Source organism: Rattus norvegicus, chromosome 13 (genome assembly GCF_036323735.1).
Source record: "Rattus norvegicus strain BN/NHsdMcwi chromosome 13, GRCr8, whole genome shotgun sequence".
Classification (NCBI taxonomy): domain Eukaryota; kingdom Metazoa; phylum Chordata; class Mammalia; order Rodentia; family Muridae; genus Rattus; species Rattus norvegicus.
This window is the reverse complement of record NC_086031.1, coordinates 71322952-71349670: the sequence shown is the minus strand read 5'-3', so window position 1 is coordinate 71349670 and position 26719 is coordinate 71322952. Positions and strand designations below refer to the sequence as shown.

At 47.8% G+C, this 26719-nt stretch overlaps 1 protein-coding gene across 1 annotated transcript; it reads left to right on the top strand.

Moving 5' to 3' along the window:
- Positions 1–1045: 1045 nt before the first annotated feature.
- On the top strand, positions 1046–25598 carry Tor3a (torsin family 3, member A). The gene is made up of 6 exons (NM_001009683.2): positions 1046–1302; positions 1736–1849; positions 7089–7354; positions 9345–9523; positions 24111–24235; positions 24727–25598. Exons 1-6 carry the CDS (start codon positions 1050–1052, stop codon positions 24975–24977), a joined length of 1188 nt encoding a protein of 395 aa, NP_001009683.1. The 5' UTR covers positions 1046–1049; the 3' UTR covers positions 24978–25598.
- The last annotated feature ends 1121 nt before the right edge of the window (positions 25599–26719 follow it).

Genomic DNA, 26719 nt, shown 5'->3' with positions numbered 1-26719 from the left:
TTACAGACCCCGGGAAAGGTGGACCGTGCATCATGGCAGGGGTGACTGGTAGAAGAAAACTGCCCAACCACAATTCTCTTTCAAGAACCACCCCCACCCCAAGTAACCCAAAGACCTCCCCCACTAGGGCTCACTTGGAATTTCCACCACCACCACATCACCCTCCACCCTCCCCCATGCCAAGCGGGGGACCAAGCATGGGGGTTTCTAAATATTGACAGGATCCCACTATGTAGCTGTAGCTGGCTTGACACTCAGTATGTAGACCAGGCTAGCTTTGAACTCAGAGAACTGTGCCTGCCTCTGCCCCCTGGAAGCTAGGATTAAAGGCCTGCGTCCCCATGCGTATTTGATCAGCTTTGTAAACCTAGCTATGAGTGGTCAAGTACTTAGCCTAACTCCTGCAATTCTCACATGGTACAAGTTCGTCTTAACGCGGGGATTTCCAGAACTCAGATGCCTACTTCTTGCTTCTGCTTTAACTGGCGTCCAGGAAAGCCTGCTGCTGCTGACTGCTCGCTACTGTTTCATTTTCCTCTTCAGAGGACCAGGAGCGACCTTGGCCACCCAGCTCTCCACCGCTCACACTCTTCTTCTGACTGCTTCTGCACCCAGCTGACTCCCCTGCCAACACAACGCTCCCTGCTTAGACGGTTTCATCACCGTCCTCCTGTCGGGTTGGCAGAAAGCTGACCTCCTACGAGGGCAGAGCACCAAAGAGAGTCCTTATGTGGGAGGCACAGTTGAATGGTTGGCAGTGGCCATTTTGTGGCATGCCCCAGAATAGCCTGCATCCCATTGGGTTGGACAGGGGGGCTCAAGTCGGTCTCGGGATGCCTGCAGTCCGGGACACCAACTTGAGTTTCAGTTCGGATGGGTCTCTGGTCTGAATCGAAACTCGGTTCTTCTAGTCCGATGGGCAGCTGAGTCAGCCTCCGCGAGGGCGGGGCGGTCACCAGGACGACGCCAATCCTAGGCCGCGCCCGCTGGTGGGTGGTGATGAGTTCTGGGTTCCCGGACTCTTCCAGGCGGAAGCGCTCGCTCCAGTCATGTTTTTTGGCGCTTTCTGGTTGTTGCTGCTGCTGCTGCTGCCGCCGCTGCGCCCCCCGGGAGCGCAGGGCCACCGCGGTGCCAAGAGCCCGGAGCAGGAGGCCGACGAGCCCATCCCTTGGCCAAGCATCCAACGCCTGCGGGAGCAGCTGAGGACGGCCGGGACCCTCTCCAAACGGTACTGGGCGCTCTTCAGCTGCACCTTGTGGCCGGATCACTGTGAAGATCAGGAGACCCCCGTGCCGCCTCTGGGTAAGAGCGGTCCCCACCGCCGCCCCCTCGCTCACCTGCCAGTCTCACTCTTAAGCACGGCATCCTGCGTACGGTCAGAGGCCTGGTCACTGCACCCCAGCACCGCGTGTCTCCTGGTGCAGCCCCTAGGGACAACTAAAGTTCTGGCTGCTCTGCCGCCCTTCACCTGCCCTGATTTCTCTAAGACGCAAGCCTCCCCATTCTTGCCCGCCTTATTGATGATGGTTTGGAGAAAGTTCTTCGTAGACACACTTGGTGTTTGTCCCAACCCCAGATACTTTGGCTTTCATGGCTTAGAGAGGAAGCGCTAGAGCCTGTGAGGGAGCCTGGCTGTGAGTTGAGACCTGAACTCTGGTTTGGACGCTGTCACTGAGAAACCCCCGGATTGTCTCTCTCATCACTTTCTTGCCATCTCATAGCATTTCCTTTCCAGGCTGGAGCCTTCCTCTGTGGGGCCGGCGGTCGCTGGATATGCTCACTTCATGGTTCTGCCGCTTTCAGGACTGCTGCAGCGCGGGAAACTGCAGGATCTCCAACAACTTCACAGGTTGGAGCTGACATGATTTCAGGGTTCAGGTATCTGGGGGAAGGGGTTAGTGACTATGGAGAAGTGACTGCTGAGAAACCTCCCCCTCCTCCAATAAAAGGAAAGTCGGGTTTGCAATTATTTGAGGATCTCTCTGACAAGACTGTGAACTCCATGATTTCCAGAAAGGACACCCTTCAACAATAGGAACGACAGAACACCAGCACTGATAGTGTCCTTAACGGACGTTACATTACACTTGCTATGTGGCCGTTTTTATAACACCAGTCCTCAGGAGAGCTGGGAAGTACTCGATCCCCAGCCCTCCTAGGTTTTGTTGTTGTTTGGTTCATTGGTTGTTTTTGTAGTTTTTTCTTAGAGTATGGGGACACTTAGCTCAAGCACAAGAGGCTTTACTTTACCCCCAACACCAATCGTGGTGCTCCAGTGCTGGGGACATTTTTATCTTTAGTTTAAAGGTGCAGACCTTATTGGGATCTATGGGAACCATGAACATGTCACACCAAGCTAAGACAGCTGACAGGGGACATTGTAACACGCAGGCTATGCGTCACCATCCGTTCTCAGTCTAGACTGAAGATGTCCCTACACTCATGCCTACAGGACATCTTCTGAGGAGGAAGAATTGATCATCTCTGTTGGCTCCACTATGTATCAGGCCCGATGCTAAGAGTTCTGCAGCGACTGAGTCAGAATCTGCCACAGCCTGTCTCCTCTCGGGACTGTTAGAATCAGAACAGGAATAGTAAGCAGCCTCTCTGAGGGTAGGCGAGATTATAAAGCCAGAAAGCTGATCAATAACTGTGGTTAAAATGTCCCTTCGGGCTGGAGAGATGGCTCAGCAGTTAGGAGCCAGTTCAGAGGGCCTAAGTTCAATTCCCACAGTGTACATTAGGCCCCTCACCGCTTGCTACAACACTTCCAGGGGATCTGACACCTTCAGACTTCCGTGGGCAGCTGCACTCAGCTACAGAAACCCATGACTACATACATATATTTCTATACATAATTAAAAAGAATTTTAGAATGGTATGTTCTAGGGGTTGGGTGATAGATCACTTGGCAAAGTCCCTGCAGGGCAAACATGAGAGTCTGAGTTCCGATCCTCAGACCCACATAGAAGTTGGGCACAGCCCTGCACACCTGTCATCCACTGTCATGTTGGCAGAAACCGGTGGCTCCCTCAAGCCTGTTAGTCACAGCCAAATTGATTAGCAACAGGTCCAGGGGCAGACTATATGTCAAAAAACCAAAATGCACGATTAAGGAAGACACTTAATGTTGACCCCATGTGCATGCACACATGTACACACACATTAACGCACACATACAACACAGTGTTCCTTTCTAGTTGGGTTTGGTGTCCTGAAGTGTAGCACTTGGGAAATTGAGGTGGGAAGACAGTGCATTCGAGTTCAGCCTAGGCTACACAGAAAGACCCAGTCTCAATAAAGAAGCATCGGTCTCGAGGTTTAACCAGCAAAGGTCTGTGGGGTATAACCTGGGCTTCTTGGCTTTTATATCTTAAGAGACTAAGGCTATGGGGGGGGGGGGAGCTCTGCATTCTGAGAGAAACAGGAAGTTGTTTTCCATTGTAAATCAATTCATACCATTCCATGCATAAAAATCGCCCTGGGGGACAGCCTGCTCTCCTCCTGGAAGGCATAGCTGAATCACTGCTCCCTTCCCCCTCTGTGTTTTTATTCTGTCAGGTAGCCTAGTGCATGTTGCAGGTGGTTTGTGTTTTAACTCCCACTGTGGTATTTAGTGTGAGTCAGAAAACCTGTTCTGACAAAGGCCTGGTGGTTTAGTCCTGGGTGAAGTTTACCAATTTCCCCAGAAGTGATTTCTCGCCTGGAGTTTGTTGGCGTTCTCCCGATGACAGAAAGCCCAGTGAGGGAGGAGGCGGCCCAGTCAGTATACTGCTTGCCACTCAAGCATAGGGATCTGAATTCAATCCCCAGTACCCATGCCAAAGCCAGGTGCAGTGGCACACTCATGCACACCCATGCACACCCATGGGACACAGAGCTGTGATAGCAGGGTCCCTCGGCCTTGAAAGTCAGTCCAGCTAAACCGGAGCTCTGGTTTCGATAAGAGACCTCGGCTTAAAAAAAACAAGGTAGTGATTACCTGATGTGAACCTGTGGCCTCCTCATTAGTGTGCACAATGCATGTGCGATCCCCCTATACACATACAGGAACACGTACACACCCACAAAGAGAAAGAGAAGGAGGGGGAGGAAGGAAGGAAAGATGGTCAGAGCATCAGGGAGGGTCTAGCAGAGTGGAATCTCAGGCCACATACAGGTCAGGAAGTCTGAAGGAAGATTTACAGCAAGTCCCCTCTCTCCCTCTCTCCTTTTCCTTTCTTTTTTTTTTTTTTTGTTTGTTTTGTTTTTGAGACAGGGTTTCTCTGTGTAGCCTTGGCTCTACTGGAACTCACTCTGGTAAACCAGGCTGGACTCGAACCTGCCTGCCTCTGCCTCCCAAATGCTGGGATTAAAGGCGTGCACCACGAGCACCGGGTTAGCACTGCTCTCTCCTTAGACTACCCACTGTTCTTCAGACCTGGATATCCAAATCTGAAGCAGTCTGGTTCTGACAACAGGGGGACAGCTGCAAGTGTCAGTTTTGTAGCACCATTGGTTTTGACAGGAAGCAAAGTGATGGCAGTGTTTCAAAGTAGTCTGTTGTCTGCCACTATTCCAGAACTCCCTCTGGCTTGGCCCAAGGGACCTAGCCAGTTGTGTTGATAACAGGGTAATGGCCAGTGCCTTACCTGAACTGGCGGCAGCACAGCCTCCCTGCTTCCAAACTGCTTCTTCAGTGGGGACAGGAAAGCAGGCCGGGCTTTGGGAAGCTGCTCTCAAGTATGTGTCAGGCTGGGATGGGATGACAGGCAGAGAACATAGACTCCTGTAGCAGAGGTGGGAGCACCTTGAAGCCTGTCAGCGTCCTTCCACACCGTTCTGTCCATCCATTGCAGGGGATTCAGAAGGGGTAATCCTGTTCTCCCAGAATTCAATCTTGATTTCCCAAAGTCTCCCAAAACGCTCATTTAATATCACCGCCGGGAGTATATTACTTGCTGTTTAATAGTAAAGTTGCATTGCCGTCTATGTAGTTTTAAGGATGTTAGCGCTTTTGCTGGGGGAGTCCTCAGCTACCTTCTAACTAAACCCATCTTCTCTGTCATTTCATTCCTCCACGTGGCTTTCACTGCTTCACCTCCCTGCTCTATTCTTGCCCATCTGTCTCTGCCCAGTTGTTCTGCCAGTTCTTTATTTAACGAAACCCACATTCCCTTCTCATACAAAAAAAGCTACTGGCATAGTGGAAAGATTCCACAGCTTCCTCATTCCTCATCAGCAGCAGTGTCAGAAGCCATCCAGGAGAGGCTAAGGCTAGTGCACCACCTTCCTGAGATGGCCCACTGATTTTTGCATGGTCTTCGATGGATGAGCTCTTGAAGACAAGACCTTGAGAGACTTCATTCCAGGACTGCTTCTTGCTATTGATATGCCTCTCCTGTCATTTTTAAATCAATATAATAATCCCTGGGCATTATATTAAATCTTCCCACTCTATTGGTTAGATTTCCTGCAGATCCATATAAAGATGAACTTTCATGAATTAATGCTATTTAGATGAATTAATGATTTTATAGAATCCCTGATTTGATCTTAGGGAAAAGTTTTAAGAGATGGTTTTAGTTGTTGTGCAATGAAAATGTAATAAAGTTAGAATCAAGAATAGAATGTGCCCACTCCTCATAATAGTAAGTAAAGGCTGCATAGTAAGAAATACAATGAGCTTTCATAATTGCACTAAAAAAGAAATAGGCTTGGGACAAATTTGTGCTCAACGAAAAACATTCATTCTAGGTCAGATCCCAGGGTGAAGTGACAGGTGTGCACTACTATAAGACAAGGCCATGTGAAACTGTTGCTTTGACCTTATAATGAGCTTACAGAATGAAACACTGCTTTGAACTTAATATCAGTATCCTTTTGTAACTTCCATTTTGTGTAACATTTTATCTATAAGGTAATTCTTAAGAACTTTGGTCTATAAAAAGGCCAGAGAAAAGAAATAAAGAGGATGGGGTAGCTTGGGGGCCTCTGCCCCATCCATCCATCCATCCATCCATCCATCCATCCATCCATCCAAAAATCTATGTCTGTTTATATGTGACACTGTCTGCGCTGCCACGGTACCGAGAACTGGACGTAGACCTGAGAGGTTTAAAAAAACCATACACCTGGGTCATTTGTGTGTGGTATGAGAATGCTAAAGCTTTTACTGAGGTTCACAAAATATATACCCCAAGTTCACCAGGTGGAGAATTCCAGGAAGCACAGTGGGAAAACAGGCTTATGCCCTCAGGAACAACAAAACAGGAACAAAAAACAGGAACTGACTTAACAGTGTTACCACCCAGGTGTCCACCCAGGCCAAACAGAAAGGTCTGGATGTTCCTTTGTTAGGAACAGAAGACTTCCACATGCACCACCCAAGGCTCAGCAGGAGGCAAACACGGACAGGGCCCAAGAGGGTCCGACATATATGTACATGTGTAGGTATGTGTGTATGTATGTAAGCGTGCATGAACACTTATGGAGTTGATTGAGACAGGTGGCTGGGTCTGACCTCTGTGTGTGTGTGTGTGTGTGTCTGTCTGTCTGTCTTTCTACAAGTATGTACACTTAAGAATTAAAAGTCTAGAGTTTCTCACTGAGCATTCTTACCAGCCCCAGATAATTAAGGATTGTTCTGTCAGTATCAGTCCCCATCTGCTCCCCCTTTCGCTGCCTTCCAGATCTGGAAACCCTACAGATGCCAGGAAGGTCACGGCATAGCAGGACTATGCTCAGTCTAGAAGGCAGCATGACCTTCCGTAACCTCTCCCATAACAGCTTGCTTTTTCCCCTGTTTGGCCAAGTGAGGGTGTGACAAATGCATATAGAAAGCAGATAATGGGCCATAGAAATGACATCACCAAATATCCTGCCAGCACTTGGCAGTGAATTAACAGTTGAAGATACTGGGGCACACCTACCTAGCCATTTGATACAGTGAGTGAGTGAGTGTAGGTCATCCCAACAGAATATCATCTACTGTGAGGTTTGCCTTCTTGCTTCTTGCTCTGAGGTCACAGAAATCTTAATCGTGGGGTGTGGAGGGGAGGTGGTGCACACATGCCCCTGTGCTCTCACTGGGACCTCTTTTCTCCTAGGCTTAGAATCAGACCTTCGTGTGCGACTGCATGGCCAGCATCTCGCTAGCAAGCTGGTCCTAGAAGCAGTGAAGGGTTACTTAGAGATGCCCCAAGTTGGCAAGGCTCTGGCTCTGTCATTCCACGGCTGGTCTGGCACAGGCAAGAACTTCGTGGCACGGATGCTGGTGGACAACCTGTATCGGGACGGAATGAGGAGTGACTGTGTCAAGATGTTTATCTCTACCTTCCATTTCCCACACCCCAAGTATGTGGACTTATATAAGGTGAGGCTACAGTATGGGGGTAGCCTCACTGGCCTGGCAGGAGTGAGGCCCCTGTGGGAGAGGAAATCCTGACTGAAGGAGGTGGACTCTGGAACAGCTTAGTACAGGATGGGGGCAGGCAGCTTCAGGGACAGAAGCTGTGACAGAGAGCCATTCCCTTCCCTTTCGCAGAGGCAGCCCAGTGCTGCACTGATGACAGTTGCACCCTGGAGGTCAGGCACAGCACTACCAGAATCAAACAGCAGGGAATGGGGAACGGGAGGTGTAAAGTGTGTTAAGAGTAATAAAATGTGGCTGGGTGTGGTGGTGCATGCCTACAATTCCAGCACTCATTGGCTAAGGCAAGGAGATCTTGAGTTCAAGACCAGCCTGGGCTGCACAAGAGAGATCCTGTCTGTGTCTAATGAAATGTGAAATGGAGGGAAGCAGACACTCTACCACGCCCTCCCAAAAGGCCACAGCCTCCTTAGCTCCACACAGCTGGCCTTCTGTACCTCTGCGCAACTGCCTGGAATCAAACGGGAAACTTTGAGTTAACACTCATACCAGCCTATGCCTTACAGACAGGGATGACAGCCACAAACTGCAGGGCCGAGATGGTTGTTTATAAATGGCTTCTTTGGTGCCCCACCCCCTGCCTCAAGGTAACATATTGAATAATGAAAGCAACAATTTGAGGGTCTCTTTTCCTTTTTTGGTTTTCAAGACAAGGTTTCTCCAAGTAGCTCTGACTGTCCTAAAACTCAATAGACCAGGCTGGCCTTGAATTCTGAGCCCTGACTGCCTCTGTCTCTCCTACCACCGCCTGGCTCTGAGGGTTTCTTAAATGATCGTTTAATCTTTCTGCCTTAGCCTCCCAAGTCTTGGGATCGTGGGCATACACTGTGGCCACCTTTTAAATATGTGGCACTAGAAATGGAACTGAAAACGCCGGGCCTGCTAGGCGAGCAGTCTGCAGCTCAGCCGCGCTGTCAGCCATTTGTAAAAGGCGTGTCATAGCATCGCGACATGTTGCCTGTGAGTCCCCAGTTCTCACAGCAGCTTGTCACAAGCCAACAAGCCGGTGGATTGAACGCTCCGTTGTTGTTTTACTATTTGGAGGTTTTTCTCACTTACACACATAGTAAAATTAGCCTGGAAATGAGCAAACAGCCGTGACCGCACCCATGGTGGCTCTCGACTGTAGTACTGGAAAGTGTATTAAACTGGGAAGATTGAATCAGCCTGAGTCACCTGGTAGTTTTACTGTGGCCTTGAAGGGGAAGGGCTGGGCGTCCCAGGAAGAATTCTCAGGTCTTGGCTGCAGCAAATCCACTTGAGGATGTCAGTTTCCCCACTAGAAACCGAAATACACACACACTCACACATGCTTGAGTGAAGGGGGGACACAGATGCCGTGGAGGCTGAGGTGGACTGGTAGCGTAGACTTGCGGAGCTGCCCTTGAGAAGCGGCAGTGCCCAGCTCTGAGAGCGCCACAGAGCGCATGTTCGGTGGAGAACTCATTGTCTTCTTGTGGTGGGTGCCCCATGTGGTGACCCTCGGGTTCCGTATAACCTGTGCACCAAGAGAGAGCAGGCTGGCTCCCGCCCAGTGTAGGTGCTCTGCTTCTGAGAGGCCAAGGGAATGTGGCTGGCAGCCGTTTCTCTGTCTCCCGGGTGGTTGAGCCCAAGTCCCTGGAGAGAGCGAGGAGGTCCTTAGCTCCGGGATGGGGTTTATTTAGTCCTGGAGAAGGTACCTGGCTGGTGCTTGTTCCCTGGGCAGATGGGCTTCTCTCAAGAACGTCCCAGCGCTGGTCTTCACCCCAGGTGGGATGCTGAACCCAAGAACAAGGAGCATCACCTGGGGAGCTTGGCCGCCTAACGGGCCACGCCCCGGGTGTGGTGATCGTGGTGGGTGGAGCCCAGACTCAGGTGTTCCACAGCGTGGGCCTGAGGAAACAGGAGACTGCTCTCCTTAGAGGTCTGCAGCTCCCTGGGTTCTTCCGTGCAGGAGGACTTGCAGAGGCAGATGCAGGAGACGCAGCGGCGCTGCCAGCAGAGCACGTTCGTCTTTGACGAAGCGGAGAAGCTGCACCCGGGGCTACTGGAGCTGCTTGAACCCTACCTGGAACCGAGGAGCCCCGAGACCCATGGAGCTGAGCTGCCCAGAGCCATCTTCCTCCTTCTCAGGTGAGGCCTGAGCAGGGGGCGGTGGATGGGGTACTGAATGGTAGCAGAGGCCTTCCAGAAGCCAAAGTCCCCAGCTTGGAAGCAGGCAAGGGACATTGGCACGCTCCCCACCCCGACCCCCTCCGAATTCTCCCTGGGACTCTGTCAGGAGCCAGAAAAGGCTGACTGCCTGTCTGTGCAGCCACCTCAGAGGAGCATCGGAAGCATGGGGGTTGGGGAGGGGTGGGGAGAGACGTTGTGCTTGGTTTTTGGCTTTTTGTTTTTGTTTTTGTTTAAGTTTTTCCTGCAGTGTATTTTGATCATATTCACACACATCCCAACCCTGGACCCATTCCTCACCTTCCTACCCATCTTTGTGTCCTTTAAAAAAACAAAACAACGGGTTGGGGATTTAGCTCAGTGGTAGAGCGCTTGCCTAGGAAGCGCAAGGCCCTGGGTTCGGTCCCCAGCTCCGAAAAAAAAAAAGAACCAAAAAACAAAACAAAACAAAACAACAACAAAAACTCATCAAGACCGATTTGTGAACCCCAGATATTCTTGGATGTGTGCTCTTTCACTGGAGTGCGGTCAACTTACCAAGGGCTACATGAAGGAAAAACAGATTTCCCCTCTCCCATTAGCTCCTTAGCTAGGATGTGACTTACTTGGTGCCCGGCTCCCCTTCCTTTGGTGGGATTTGGAGCTTGCAGATCTTGAGCATGATGTGACAACAGCTGTGAGTTCCCGGCTGCCCCACTGTGACCAGGAGACTGTTTCCTGTGGTCGTCCACCAGCCCTGGCTCTTATGTTTTTCCTACTTCCTCTTCAGAAATGATCGCTGCGTCTTGGGAGAGGAGGGTGAGGTATTTATGTTCCACTTTGGGCTGGGCACCTTGTACGGGTCTCTGTGTTAATCACTGTCTACTGCAAATAGAAGCTTCTGAGGGCTGGGGGAGCACATTAATCTATGGGTATAGTGAAACGTCATTAGAAGTCCGTTTAATACTATGTCTGTTTAGGGGAATAATAGTGGCGATTTTCCTGTAAGGCTTTAAGCACTGGTTCTCTGCCCTATAATGGTACAGGTGGAGTGAGACTTAGAAAGTAAGGAAGTCCCTCCCATGCCTCCCTGTCCCCAACATCTTTTAATGTCCATCCTACAGTCCCTCCTTTACTCTGCCCTCCCTTCCCCCACCCCAGTTTAACATTCCTCTTCCATTTTCCCCCATTAGCCTTTTAGACTACAATGCCCTATCTCCCTCCTTTGGAAATCTCTCTCTGCGGCCCAGTGGTAATTTCCTGACCTCCACGAGTAATTCCAAAGGAAACACCCGGAAGCTTGGTGGTTGTCTTTCTGTGTCTGGTTACCTCTGAATGGTTGTTTCTAGCTCCATCCACTTACCTGCGAATCTCATTTCCTTTTCCTTAACAGCTGAATGATATTCCACTGTGTAAATAAACTTCATCATCTTTATCCGTTCATCAGTGGATGGATATTCAGGCTTTTATTTCTTAGCTATTGTGAGTAGAGCAGCCAAAACTGTGGACGAGCGGGTATATGCTCGAGTGGTATAGTTGGATTGTGGGGGTCAATGTTTGTTTTTTTTTTTTTTTTTTAAGAAGTTTTTTTTTTTCCTAATTATTATTATTATTATTTTTTAATTAACTTGAGTATTTCTTATATACATTTCGAGTGTTATTCCCTTTCCCGGTTTCCGGGCAAACATCCCCCTAAGTTTTTTCTTTTTAAAGATTTATTTATTTATTATTTTATGTATGTGAGTATACTGTCTTCAGACACACCAGAAGAGGGCATCAGATCCCATTACAGATGGTTGTGAGTCACCATGTGGTTGCTGAGATTTGAACTCAGGACCTTTGGAAGAGCAGTCAGTGCTCTTAACCACTGAGCCATCTCTCCAGCCCCACCCCACCCCATGTTTGTTTTTTCAAGGAGTCTCCACAATGATTTCCATTGTGACTTCACCAATTTATACTCATGTCAACACTGTTTCCTTTTCCCCACATCTGCGCCCACGTCTATCATTGGTTGTCTTTTTGTTTCGTTTTGTTTTATTTTTAATTTTTTTTAAATACTTATTTTATTTACTATATATAAGTACACTGTAGATGTCTTCAGACACGCCAGAAGAGGGCATCAGATGGTTGTGAGCCACCATGTGGTTGCTGGGATTTGAACTCAGGATCTCTGGAAGAGCAGTCAGTGCTCTTAGCCACTGAGCCATCTCTCCAGCCCTATTTTTAATTTTTTAATCTTAGCCATTCTGACTGGGTAAGATGGAATCTCAAAGTAGCTTTACTTTGCATTTTCCTGATGGTTAAGGATGTTGAATTTAAGAAAAAAAAAATGTTTCTCAGTCATTTTCATTTTGTCCTTTGAGAACTCTTTCATACCTCATTTTAAAAAAGTTATTTTACGTATATTAGTACACTGTAGCTGACTTCAGACACAACAAAGGAGGGCATCGGATCCCATTACAGATGGTTGTGAGCCACCATGTGGTTGCTGGGATTTGAACTCAGGACCTCTAGAAGAGCAGTCGGTGCTCAGAACCCCTGAGCCATCTCTCCAGCCCCCTTATATCTTATTTTTAATTTTTTTCTTTTCACATTTAATTGTTTTGAGTTCTTTGTATATCCTAGACTCCAAACCTCAAATGTGTACCTGGTGATTATTCTTCCCCCATTTTATAAGATGCCTCTTCACTCAAGCCATGGTGCAGTTTCATGAGGTCTCATTTATTAATCCTGGATCTCAAGGCTTGATCTACTATATTCTTTAAGTCCTTCCATGTGCATATGAGTTCACATGTACATCCTACGCTATCAGATTCAGGTCTTGTTTAAGCCCTTGATCATCCTGGAATTGAGTTTTGTGCAGGACGAGAACTAAGGATGAAGTCTTATTCTACAAGTAGCTATCGAGTTTGACCGGTCCCATTTTTTGAAGATGCTGTCTTTTCTCCCATGTGTATTGTTGGCATCTTTGTAAAAAACCTGTGGATCTATAGGTTAATATGTGGCTCCTTGATTCTATCCCACTGATCAATTAGTCTGTTTTTATTCCAGTACCATGCTGGGGTGTTTTGTTTTGTTTTTTTGTTTTTTTATCATGGCTCAGTGGTGTAACTTGAAATCTGGGATGGTGGTACCTCCAGAAGGCTTTTTAGTGTTTAGTATTGTCTCTGCTGGCTGCCCTGAGTTTTTGTGTTTCTATATGAAATTTAAGATTCACTTTTCAATTTTTGTGAAGAACTGCAATGGAATTTTAATGGGGATTGTGTTGAATGTGTAGATTGCTTTTGGTACAGTGGTCATTTCACAGTATTCATCTATTAACATAGTAGGTCTTTCATCCTCTGGTATCTTATTCAATTTCTTTTTTTTTTTTTTTTTTTTTTTTTTGAGCCTTTTAAAGCTTTCACTTCCTCAGATTTATTCCAAGGTAATTTTGGAGGTCATTATGAATGGGGTTGTTTCCTTGATCTCTATCTTGGCATGTTTGACATTTGTATATAGAAAAACTACTAATTTTTGACTGTTTTGTATTTTGCTCCTTAGCTGACAGTGTCACCTGTAATTTTCTGGACTCTTAGGGTCCTTATATATATAGAATCACATCATCTGCCAATAAAGATATTCTCATTTCTTTCTTTCCCATTTGTATACTCTGGGTTTCCTTCGCTTGTCTTGCTGCTGTAGCTAAGATTTCAAGCATCATGTGAAACAGGGTGAAGAGTAGATATTCTTGTCCTGTTCCTGATTTTAGTAAAAATGCATGAGTTTTTGAAGAGTAGATATTCTTGTCCTGTTCCTGATTTTAGTAAAAATGCTTGAGTTTTCTTGTTTAGGCTGGTGGTGTTTCTGGCTTCCTGTGTATTGCATTTATGTTGTATTAATTATTTAATTAATAAATTCTGGTGCAGAGTTGCTACCCCCCCAAATGAAAGACAGACACACAGCCTTTATATTTTATTGTGCCTTAAACAGTACAATAGACTAGCCTCCATGCTGTTAATCCTGAGTTACTGCTAATTCTATATTCTGTCTTGGCTGCTCTTAACTCCAGTTAGCTGTCTGGTCCACGCCTTCTTGACCCAGAGCCCAGGGTGCTCCTAGCTTTTCTACCCCTTGGTAAACTCTGTCTCTCTTCTACAACATGGTGGGTCTTTCCTCCAGGTCCCAAGCTGGGAGATCCTAAAATCCCACCACTGTTTGTCCTCCCCAGCTATTGGCTGTGGGCATCTTTATTTACCAATCAGAACCAACTGGGGGCAGGTTTTCAGGTTTCTCATGTAAACAGTTTTGGGGGGAACATAATTAGCATAAATAACAAGCAGCTATTTATGTTGAAATAGTTCCCTGTATCCCTATTCTTCTAGGACTCTTACCATGAATGGATGTTGACTTTTGTCAAAGACCTTTTCTATGTCCAATAAGACGATCCACTGTGGGCCATGAGTCCTGACTGATTTCTGGGGCCAACTTCAGTGAGACAGCTCCCAGCTCCACTTTATTTGGGTTGAACAAGGACTATGTATAGCTCTGGGGGAGTGGGTAGGGTTTCCAGGGTGGGTGTACGTTATTGGCTAGGGCTGAGGTGCTGGGAATGCTTCATTTACACGAAGAATTCTAAGAACCTGTTGGGCAGGTTCAAATTAATAGATAGGAATCGGAACCTGTAATCTGGCCGAAGACCGTCCTTAGAGGTGGGGGAGGTCTAGGTCATGTGCACTTAGAGGTGGGGGAGGTCTAGGTCATGTGCACTTAGAGGTGGGGGAGGTCTAGGTCATGTGCACTTAGAGGTGGGGGAGGTCTAGGTCATGTGCACTTAGAGATGGGGGAGGTCTAGGTCATGTGCATGTAGGCTGAGAGGGGAGAGCAGTCAAGTCCCTGCCAGTCTCCAGATGAGACTCCATCTCAGTCTTATCCTGGCCAGCTCCCACATTGCATGTAGCCACCTGCCTATGTGCTGGATTCCGTTCATTTACACATGCCCCTCCATCCCTGCTGCTCTGGGACAAAGCTGACTTGATCATGGTGGGTATTCTTTATGTGCTTTTCAATTAGATTTTCAAATATTTTATTGAGAATCTCCAAATCTATTTTCATCGGGGAGATTGTTCTATATTTTTTTCTCCCTTTTTTTTGGGGGGGGGATGGTGGTTGTGGGGCTGGTTTTGGTGTTCAGATAAAATTGGCTTCATGAAAGGAATTTGAAAATGTTTTTTTTCTATTTTGTGGAATAGGTAGAGGAGTTTTTGTGTTAGTTCTTTGAAGGCCTAGTAAAATTCTGCACTGAATCTATCTGGCCCTGGGATTTTTATAGTTGGGTGGGTCTTACTTTTTTAAAAAATCAATTTATTATTTTTATGTGTATATTGGCCTGCATGTATGTGATAGGTGGGAGATGTTTAATTACTGCTTCTGTCTCCCCAGATCCTATGGGTCTATTCAGATAATTTACTTTATCTTGATTTAATTTTGGTAGGATTTGGGGTTGGGGATTTAGCTCAGTGGTAGAGCACTTGCCTAGCAAGCGCAAGGCCCTGGGTTTGGTCCTCAGCTCTGAAAAGAAGTGTTTTGGTAGAATTTATATATCTAGAAATTTGCCCATTTATTTTAATTTTTTCATCCATAGATTTTTAATACATGCCCTTACAGTTCTGTGGATCTCCTCAGATCCATTGTAATGCTTCCTTTCCATCCCTAACTTTAATAATTTGGATATTTAGATCCCCTTCCTCTCTCTTTTGGTTAATATTTGGCTAAAGGTTTGTCAATTTTGTTAATCTTTTCATTGATTATTTTTTTTTGAAAAATATTTGTTTTTTTTTCCCCATGGGTATTAGCTCTGATTTTCTCTCTTCCCACCTATTCCCTCTTTTTTTTTTTTAAGATTTATTTATTTATTATATATAAGTACACTGTAGTTGTCTTCAGACACCAGAAGAGGGCATCAGATCTCATTTACAGATGGTTGTGAGCCACCATGTGGTTGCTGGGAATTGAACTCAGGACCTCTGGAAGAGCAGTCCGTGCTCTTAACCGCTGAGCCACTTCTCCAGCCCTTTTTTTTTTTTTTAAAGATTTATTTATTATATGTAGGTACACTATAGCTGTCTTCAGACACACCAGAAGAGGGCATCAGATCTCATTTACAGATGGTTGTGAGCCACCATGTGGTTGCTGGGAATTGAACTCAGGACCTCTGGAAGAGCAGTCAGTGCTCTTAACCTCTGAGCCACCTCTCCAGCCCTATTCCCTCTTTTTTGGAGTGGTGTTGATCTTGTTTTTCTAAAGCCTTCAGGTATATCATTAAGTTATTAGATTGAGATCTCAATTTTTTTAATTATTTTTAAAATTATATGTATGTGCTTTTGTATGGATATGTACATGTGAATTCAGTATCTGCCAAGGCCAGAAGTGTCAGATCCCCTGGAGCTGGAGTTAAGGGAAGCTGTGAGCCACCTGATATGGGTGCTAGAAATTAAACTCAGCTCCTCTGTAAATGTAATGTGTGCTTTTAGCTATTGAGCCATCCTTCCATCCCCTGGGTAGGCTGGCGCTCTTGCTCGGGCGCGCGCTCTCTCTCTCACACTCCCCCCTCTTCCTCTTCTCTCTCTTCTCCCTCCCCCTCACCTCTCCCTCCCTTTCTCTCTTTACCCGATTTTGCTGAGTTTTCTGTATCTTCTGCCTCCCCCCCCCCCCCGAGCTGGGGACCGAACCCAGGGCCTTGCACTTGCTAGGCAAGCGCTCTACCGCTGAGCTAAATCCCCAACCCATATTTTCTGTATCTTAATCTCGGCTCCTTTCTCTTTCTCTACCTGTTAATTGCAGATTTGATTTTTCTTTAAAGTCTTTGAGTTCCTGCACCTTCTGTTCTTAGGATTTTTTTTTTTTTTTGATTTGACAATTCTTAGTAATTCAGTTCCTTATGTAGGCATCTTGTCCTGTTTTGTGTGTGTGTGTGTGTGTGTGTGTGTGTTTTGCTTGTTATGTTTTGTTTGAGACAAGATCTCTCTTTGTAACCCTGGCTTTCTTGTTTTGGACCTCTCTATGTAGACCAGGCTGGCCTTAAGCTCAAGAGATACACCTGCTGAGATTAAATGTGTGCGCCTCCACCTGATTTTTTTTTTTTTTTTAATCATACTGAGGCTTCCTTCCCTCTGAGCTTTTTGTTTGGATTCATGAATTTCTATCATCTTTGATTTTATGTTTATTATCGCTATTTTGAAGTCATTGTTGATATGTCATCTAAGCTGGTTTCCTCAGACAGCACTAGGGAAGCACTAGGTTTTGTAGAGACTTGTTTCCATTTCCTGTGTCCTTGCCATGGGACCTTGGCATCTATAGTTGACGGTAATAGTTCTGGCTGTGGGAATTTTTTTTTTTTTTTCTTTTTATCGGAGCTGGGGACTGAACCCAGGGCCTTGCGCTTGCTAGGCAAGTGCTCTACTGCTGAGCTAAATCCCCAACCCCTGGCTGTGGGAATCTTGTATCTGTTTTGTTGAGTGGGAGTCTGAAGCTGTTTCTTGTTACCCAACCTGTCAGGCACTTGACCAGTTGAGGCTTAGTTTTGAGTCTTTGGGTAATTCAGTATTGAGGATCAGTCTGGGCTAAGTGGCATTTCTAAGACCAGGAGCAGAACTTCTGCTGAGTTAGAAGATTCTCATAGCCAACCTCCAGGAGTCTTGGGGAGATGTTCAGGACTTTTCCTTAAGTAACAGGTACCGGTGGGAGTTCATGATCCAAATCTAGAATCCCTACTGAAGGTGGTGAGGAGGGATGCAGTTAACAAGATGTGTGGTCCACAGGCAGATGGTAGAGGTGGGTGGAGTTGCCACTCTAGGGCTAGTGTCCTTTCTTAGAGTGGAGTGGGGCAGTCCTTGGGTCACCAGGATGGGTGGGGTAAGCAGGGCTGGATAGAGTTAGCTTCAGCAGGCCATACTCCCTGCAGAGATGGAGTCAGCCAGGAGTTGATGACAAGAGTCTGTCAGCTCTGGATTTTAAGTCAGCTATTTGTTCTAAAATCAAGTAGGAAACCATCTTACGTTCCTCTGGAGTCCCACCCTGGAAGGCAGTCTCTTAGAAAAATCTTAGAAAATGGAGAGTGAAGGGCGTGGCTCTCACATTTGCTGGGGAATGTACTGGATGCTCAGCTGGGGTATCCACTCCAGGCAGGATCACTGTGCTGTGCTCGATTTACTCAGATCCCCAAAAGGGCTCTGTGTGCAAGAAACTTAACCATTAAGAATGCTTTACCAAAGCCTCTTGCAGACTGTAGTGGTTTGCATATGCTTGGCCCAGGGAGTGGCACTATTAGAAGGTGTGACCTTGGAGGAAGTGTGTCACTGTGGAGTTGGGCTTGGAGACCCTCCTCCTAGCTGCCTGAGGATGTTCAGTCCGTTCCTGGCTTCCTTTGGGTGAAGATGTAGAACTCTCAGCTCCTCCTGCACCATGCCTGCCTGGATGCTGCCATGTTCCTGCCTTGATGATAATGGACTGAACCTCTGAACCTGTAAGCCAGCCCCAATGAAATGTTGTCCTTTATAAAACTTGTATTGGTCATGGTGTCCATTCACAGCAATAAGACCCGAAGACAGAAGTTGGTACCAGGCATTGGGGTATTGCTGTGATAGGTCTGACCATGCTTTTGTTTGGAAGAATGTAGATTTTGGGATTTTGCATTTGGAAAGCAGTGGAATGCTTTAAATGAGGCTTAAAGGGCTATCTCTGTAGGAATGCGGAAGTCTTTGTTACTGAGAGTGATTTGAATTGAGCAGGCCTGGCCTAAGGTTTCTGGGGAGAAGGATTTCGGTTTGTGCGGTAAAGACTGCTTTTGTGATTTTTTTGGTGAAGAATGTGGCTGCTTTTTGCCGTTGTCTGAAGAGTCAGTCCCGAGGCTAAGGTGAAAAGACTCAGATTAATTAAGTTGCAAAGGAAATCTCAGAAACGCCCACCATAGATTTTGTTCTCCGGTTGTCTCATGAAGAGCATTTTAATGAAAAAAAGAGAAGTTGAAAAAGGAAAAATACAAAATATATGGTTCGAGTATTAGAGGGGCACCCGGAAGTGAATGGAGCTGAATCCTGTGTTCAAGGATATTAAATTGAATTAAGGAAGTAATGACCTTGGGGCAAGATCCCACCCAGGCAACTAAGTACAAACTTTAATCTCAGGAGACAGGCATACAGATCTCTAAATTCAAGGTTAATCTGCAGTGCAAGATCCAGGACAGCCAAGTTTAGGCTGTGAAGGAGTTAGAAAAGAGGAAGCTAGTGATAATGTAATAGAACAAGGGGGGGGGGGGCTACATTCCAGCTCCTGCAAGCAGCTGAACTCAGCAGCTTCAGCCATGCGTCTCTGAGAAGGAGGCTACTGGGACAATCGATGCTGGTCAGCTGGAGCTAAGAAAGATCAGCTTCACTGAGGTGAAATCTTCTGGGAAGTGTTTTCTGAGAGCTATGTTCCAGAGATGCCTCATGCTGTGGCTGGAGTTGGTAGTGTGTAAGAGTCACCAAGGTGGTACTGGTTTTGAAGGCATGAAGAGGTCATGAAGAGCAGCTGAGGCTCGGCACTCAGTGGTGAGAGGCCATGGAAGGGCATTGGTGAAGGTGCACCCTCAGTTGGCAATTGATGGCCCAGAACTGATGGGGTTAGGCAAATTTGTTGAGGGTTGGCACCATGAAGAGAGCCTAGGAGAGGCTATTGGTGAAGCCTAGTTGCAGCGGAAGACCCCAGTGAATTGGAGATGCCAGTACCATGGGATGATCACAAAGAACAGCAGCAACAGTGGTGTGGATCAACCTCAAGTTAAACTGCTTCAGAGAGCAGAGCTGGAGAAGTGAAGTCAGCCCTTTGTTGGATCATGTGTGGAAACAAACTAACATTGAAGCTGCCTTGGAGACCCAAAGATGCTGAAGATGCCAGAGTCATGGGCTATCTGCTGAGGAAAGCTGCTAACAGGGAGTGGAACCAGCTCAGGAGAAAGAAGTTTGTTGCAGTCAACAAAGATGAAAAGGGAGTTGAAGATCTGAAGACCGCGTGACATCAGACATGGAGATGGAGGAGTGTGGAGTTTATCCAGCTGGTTGCCTGTCTTAATATGGGGGTGGGGTGGCGGGGGGATTACAGTTAAGTGACTAGATGATTAGATGGATCTTGGGAGAGACTTTGAACTTTGGACCTTGTTGATACTGCTATAGACTTTGGGGAGTTTGGAAGTTGGACCAAATGTACTTTTTTATTATGCTATGTTTAGGTATGGCCTCCATAGACTCATGTGTTTAAACAAGCCTATGGAGGCCAGGGAGTGGAATGTGATGGTTTGCATATGCTTGGCCCAGCGAGTGGCACTATTAGAAGGTGTGGCCTTGTTGGAGGAAGTGTGTCACTGTGGGGGTGGACTTGGAGACCCTCCTCCTAGCTGCCTGGTCTTAGCTACATTGGTCTTGGTGTCTGCTCACAGCAATAAGACCCTAAGACACAGACTCAGTTGCAGACTGTTACAAAGCCTGTTGCTTATTCACTGGCAAAGTCACTCTGATTTTCCACAGGCTGGAGCTTGCTCATGGGGTTTCCACGGTACCCTGGGAGGGAGGAAGGAATGACTTTTCCCCAGCTGAACTGGGGAGGTTTGGGTTTTAGGGTGGTTCCCTAAGACAAGATGGAACAGATTTAAGCCACTTGAGTTTCTGCCTATGGAAGGCAAAGCTGGACAGGGCTGAGGGCTTCAAGAGTGGTTTTAAGAGAAAAGGAGGCATTTGTTAACACAACTGGAATGCCAGAATGAGGACTGATCCCAGTTCCCACAGTATTCACCCCTTTCTGTGTCAGTGGCCTCATCTGTCCATAACAGTCCCATAAGCAGAGGCAGCTGAATGGTTCCCCAAGGCTCTGACTCTCCTACCAGCTGCTTTACAGCTTGGCAAACTCTCTCAGGTGCTGCATTGCCCAGTGTGACCCAGTGACCCTCTTATCTCAAGGGAAGCATTTTGGTTACTGACCAGCTGGCAATAGCTCTGCCCTTTCCCCTAGAGACCTGACCTCCGTGGACTGACCGAGGCCACGTAGCTCTGCACACACAATAGTGCACATGGGTGACGCCGGAGCCAGGGCAATGCCACCTAACCAGGGAATTCACTTACCCAGGGCTCTTAAACAGGGCAGTGGTTTCCAGCAACCTGCTGGAGGCTTGCACCAAGGCCTTCCATCATGAGCCAGTCTGTTACAGTCCCTTTCCAGTCATGCAGAACCACAACCATCCCTCCAGAGGGTACCCCAAAATTAGCTACCTTCAACCCCTGCCCCTAGGTTCCCTGGTGTTCTAGTTATGAGAGAGCAATGTATTTGAGATCCAAGTCTCTAGACTTGATTTCTAGAACAAACTTCAGTTTGTCTTCCCTTTGTGGTAAGGATTCTGTCGTGCATGTGTGTGCTAGTCTATGTGGAAGTCAACACTGGGTGTCCTGTATCATACTCTGCCTTGTTGAATTTAAAGGCAGGATCTCACTGTGTAGCCCCAGGCAGCCTGAGACTTGGTATGTGGAGCAGGCTGGCCTGGAACTCACAGAGATCCATGCATCCGTCTTTAATGAGGTAACTGAAGGTGTGTGCTGCCAGACTTAGCTCTGCCTGGTATTTGAGACAGGGCCTGAATCTGGACAGTCTGGCTGACCAGCCAGCCCCCAGAACTGAAATTATAAATAAGGGCGCACAGCAATGCCCAGCTCGTCACAGGGCTGCTGGGGACCTGAACTCAGGTCTTCACACTCAGGCAGTAGTTTACCCACTTAGCCCTTCCAGCCCTGACACAGCCTTGAATCTGAAGTTCAATCCTGAAAAACACCTGAGACCTGCTGTGAAATGAGGTACTGTGACTTTTCTGCCAGCTCTCTGTGGCACCTCAGACAAAGTAGGTGAAGCCAAGGAAGGCTTGCTTGCCCAACATTGACAAAAGCCATTTTAGTGCCAAGATTTTTGCAAGAGTAAGCTTTATCTGTAAAGCTGACAGTAGGATAGGAGGCAGCCAGGCCTGGGATAGGACAGAGTAGAGGGCTGACTAGCTGTGATGAGTCAGCAGCCTAGCTGAGTTGATGCCCAGTCCAGGTGGAACCTGGACATGATCCCGGCCCTGGTCCCTCCTGTTGATGGTGAACCTCTAGTCTCATCTAGGGTCTCATTCTTCAGGTAATGCTTATTGGAGACTTTTGCTGCCAGTAGGTTCTGGAGGATATTTTAGGTCTGTCCTAGAGCTCCAAATGCAAATCCTGAGGAATGGTACAGAGTTTTCAGTAGCAAGGACAGGGTAGTACGGTTTATGGCTTGGTTTCAGAAATTGCAGTTGAAGCAGTCAGGGAACCAGAACCCATCCCTATCCTGGCTGGAAGAATTCAGGCACTTGCTATACGGTTACACTAATAGTGATCCCTGCCTATGCCTGTCAGTAGAAAGCCCCAGACTCACAGGACTGGAGCTGCTGTCCTCTTACCATGCACCCAGAAGTCAGTTGATAATGTCTGTTTTCTTTGATCTGTGGTCAAGGTGTGAACAGAACGGACTTTGGATGTGAGTTATCTGTGAATGGGGCATGTGGGGTGCACAGTGGGTATTTGCTGACCGCTTCCAGACTGATGAGCTCCTATATTACCTGGGCCCAATTTCTCATTTTACCAATGCGGAAATTGAGGCCCAAATAGATTCATTAGAGTCTAGCTCTGTTGTTAGGGAACCGTTCACAATGGGAGCTTGTGACATTGGTGCAGTCAGCAGGGGCCTGGGAGGGTGAGGAATTCAGCATCTATCTACCTTGGCATGCAGGTGCCAGCGTGCAGCCCTGGGCAGGCAGTGAAGGCCTCCCAGGTTGTCCTGTGAGAGGTACAACCTGCAATGTGGTGGGAGGGTGACACCGACTGTAGGCAACAGTGTAAGCAGTTCAGGAGGCTACACAGAGCTGATAAATATACAGAAATCATGGGGGCCGTGCACACGGAGCAGGCAAGATGGGGCTGAGATGGTACTGCACTAGGGTCTGTGTCCTTGGGGCTTGATTGATTCACCTCCCTGGCTTGCCGCCTAGTCCAAATCGTGGAGTTGGGGCTACTGTGGCAAATACATATGGGGCAATCTCTGCTGATGCAGTTATGTACACAGAAAACCTCCTGACAGGCTGTCCCTCTGGTGCACAAATCAGATGAGTGATGTAAGCAGCTTCTGCAGGCCAGCAAGTGTGGCAGAGCAGCTGGGCTTGAGCAAGGAGTGGGGAATGCCCGTGTTCTACTGGATTCTTCCAGCTGGGAGCTCAAGGTCCCTTATACATCTGTGGCTATGATGGACACACTGGTCTTCACCTTCCTGGTCTTCACCTGTTTGCTGGGGAGGGACGCCTGCTGAAGTCTCTTCCCACCCAGCTAGGGAAGGGCATGCAGTGACTCCGAAGTCTCATCTGTACGAGAGACTAAAATGCAACATTAGCAAGCCAGGTGGTGGTGGTGCAGACCTTTAAATCCCAGCACTGGAGAGGCAGAGGCAAGCAGCTCTCTTGAGTTTGAAGCCAGCGTGCTAAGTCTGAGTGAGCGCCTCTGATCCTTGTGAGTTGAGAGGATAGGAGATGCTGGACCCACAGTTTAATTTGCTGCTTGCCTCCCCGAGCCTTCAGTTACTGCACTCATCCTGTGGGCCTTAGGAAGCAGGGAAAGTGAAGGCACAGCTGTGGAGTCAGACAAGCCTCAGCTGGGTGGCAACTTGAGACAGGGATAAATTGTCCTGGCTGCAGGTCCCCAGCACTTGCTCCCGGCCTGGCCTTGTGGTGGCTCTCTAGCCTAGTCCTCCATCCTTACCTGTCTGTCACTCCTGCCTTAACACAGGTACAGTCATCTTCCTGTGCTCAGCCTGAGAGAGACGAAGGCAGTGCAGTATAAGCTTTTGCTCCACACTCAGTGAAAGGAATTAAGTGCAGCCCAGATAGACACCTCCTATGTTCACTAACTGCAAGGTCCTGCCAATAGTGTTTTCTAAACTAATTCTCCAGATCTTTTCCTCTCTACCTCTATTCCATCTCCTACAACTCTGACATTGTAGCCTAAACGGGTTTCTTAGGACATAATGTAGACGGGATCACTACCCTACACTCTGGCCCCACCTAAATCCTTCAGTGGATACATGACACCTTCCCTCTAGCCATGGTCTAGCTTTCACCCTTCTGAGCCTTTTAGCCTGCAGCCCCCTGAGGCTTCCTTGTACCCACAGGGCCCCACGCCCAACCCCCCTCGAGTCTGTCACTGCTCAGCCTGTCCAGATGGGAGCCCTGTTTCTCCATTAGTGTCACATGGCCCATAGTCCCAGACTCTTGTTCACATCTGACTTGCAGGTCACCCACAATTTGAGTGTTTCCTGCGCTGTGCACAGACTGACCAGTATTTACCAAAAAAGGTCCAGGAAATCAGGGTGGGGGCACAGTGGGGCAGTGCCTTTCTGCTCTGCAGCAGAGCAGCCTCCCGCCTTCCGGAATTGGTATCAGTGGTCAGGGAACACATGGGGAAGTAAGTGTGGGAACCAGCTGTTAACAAGTGCTTGTTTCTTTCAGTAACCTTGGGGGCAGTGTCATCAATGAGGTGGTCCTAGGTTTGCTCAAGGCTGGATGGTCCAGGGAGGAAATTACGTTGCAGCACTTGGAGATGCCCCTTCAGGCTGAGATCATAAAGTCTGCAGGTCAGTGATCAATTCAGATTCATACAGTCTTGCCAAGAGCACAACTGTTGACGATTGGTATCAAATGTGGGACAGTGAGGGCGTCTGGACAGTCTCACATTGTCAGCTTCTGGTGGCACAAGTACAGTAAGTTAAGCCTACACTCCTTTCCTGGAAATGCCTTCTGGAGAGGTCACTGGCCCAGACACAGCTGTGGTCTCTGCCCGTAGGCTAGCAGATCTTCCTGAGAGAACAGTGCAGGTGGGGCAGCTCCTTTTTGCTACACCAAAGCAAGCCACAGTCATGGTGCTCCTGCCCTGTCACCTCCTGCCACAGCCACAATCACTGTGCTCAGAGTAGCCACAGTTGCACAGCCCTTGGCAACTACATACAGCACTCCAAGGGCTTTGTAGACCAGGTCTTGCCCAGGTCTCAATTTGGGGGGCACCTCAAGTCTCTAGCAGGGTTCAGTCCCAAGGCAGGCTCCATGTAACTTTGGGTCTTGATTTCAGACAGCAGCTTTGGCTCCAGCCGTCTCCTGAAGAAACACCTTATTGATCTCTTTATCCCCTTCCTGCCACTGGAGTACCGCCATGTGAGGCTGTGTGTCCGAGATGCCTTCCTGGGCCAGGATCTCCCATACACAGAAGAGGCCCTGGATGAAATTGCCAAGATGATGACATACGTCCCTGAGGAAGAGCAGCTTTTCTCCTCTCAGGGTTGCAAATCCATTTCCCAGAGAATCAACCTTGTCTTGCCTTGAGAGTGGCTCCTTTGCTCCCGGAACAGTCTTTTTCCATCAGCCAGATGCCCTAGTGTCCAGCAACCACTGCTTCCAGCTAGTGTGCAGAAGGGCAGCTCCTAAAAACCACTTGGTGCCTTAAAAACCCACACTCTAGACTGAGGTCAGGAAGCCAGTGGAAGGCCCAAGCACCAAAGGGTCCTCAGAACACTCCCTACAGTCTCTTGGCACCATAGCTCTTCCTGGAAAGCCGCTGGAATGGAGTATGAGCCTGAGGCCCCAGAATCCTTGGGCTACAGAACAAGGAAGATGAAAGATGTGTGGACCAGCAGGAGTGTGGCTCTGGTCTGCAGGTTTGGCTGGCTCTCCGGGGTAGGGAGATGGGCAGCTTCTGCATGTGAGCAGACCAGCAAAGGGCCTTAGTCTAAAGAGAAAACCTTTCAAAACATGATGGGTGTGGCACACACCTGTGACCCTAGCACTTGGCAGGCTAATACAGGAGAGAGCTGAAGAAACCTGAGCTGCCAGGCAGGCTTGACAAACAAAACCCCATAGGTGTGTAGCTAAGGCATGTTCTGTTCTGCAGACTGAAAACTTTGAGGCCTTGTCATGTGTGATTAAATGTATTTTTCTAACATCCTTTCTACTGAGACCGAGTACTCTGCACCGATGGGAACTGGTGGAGACAGGGTAGGTTGCTGGCACAGCATATGCAGACCCTGGGGGGGCTGGTTTCAGTTTACTTTGGAGCTTCTTACTAAGATCTTACGAAGACTCGTTCTCTACTCCAGCTCTGACAAGGAAAGCTGTGGTCCTGAGACTGACGAGGCAGATCACGTTGTCGTCGTGATGCCATCTGTCGTTATGGTATGCGTGTTCCGCTCTTTTCTGGTCCCTTCTTCACACTTTTGAAAACAGGTCTTTGTGCTTTCTCATAATTCCCCTTCCTACTAAAGCCCCCTCAGGACTCTCACCTTCAGCCCTTGTAAAATGGACCATTTCTGCATCCCTCACTTAACAGTTGGTTGTACATGAGTACTCACTCACCTGCCTGATGGAAAGAAGGAGTGCAGTTGGGAAGTGGGATCGCCATTAGCAAAGGCAGTCACAAAGCTCAAGAGCTTAAGAGTTCTGCTGCCACAAACCCAGGGATGGAGACCTAACTATTCAGGTTTCTTATAAAGCAAAACCACACAGTAGTTATTAAACACACAAATGCCCTATGAGACTTAGAGTCCTGTTCAGGCTGGGTGCTGTGATGCTGTCCTCACATATTCAGGACAGATGGGGATGGGACAGAGTGGGCCATAGTGAGAACCAAGTGAACTGCAACAAGAATGCTAGTAGATCCCGTCTCATCTAAGAGCCAGACAAACTTTTCTCCTTCTGGACAAGGGGATGTTGGAATGCTGAACAGGTCTTACCCGATCTAACAGCACTGGCAGCCTAGAAACACCTCCTGGTCACACGTATTATAGGTAGAAAAGCAAGTTTCAGAAACTTACCTCTCCAGAACAACCAGCACTCGGAAGGCTGAGGCAGGAGGCTGTCAGGCTTAAGAAAACCTGGGCTCTATAGTGAATTTGACACTGGCTAGGGCTATACAGCAAGCCCTTGTCCTGAAGGTTCTGTCTTTGAGACTGTTATATTGCCAAAACTGGTCTTGAACTTGGTATATAATCCCGAAATGACTTTGCTTTGCCTTCACCTTCTCAGTACTATAACTCCAGGCGTGTGCCAGCACACCTGGATTCATTTGGTGC

Excerpts from the sequence above, each read along its gene's own strand:
- Tor3a (NM_001009683.2), top strand. The coding sequence starts at position 1,050 with ATGTTTTTTGGCGCTTTCTGGTTGTTGCTGCTGCTGCTGCTGCCGCCG. Across the intron at positions 1,850-7,088 it reads GATCTCCAACAACTTCACAG|GCTTAGAATCAGACCTTCGT; the intron begins GTTGGAGCTGAC and ends CTTTTCTCCTAG. Across the intron at positions 7,355-9,344 it reads AGTATGTGGACTTATATAAG|GAGGACTTGCAGAGGCAGAT; the intron begins GTGAGGCTACAG and ends TCTTCCGTGCAG.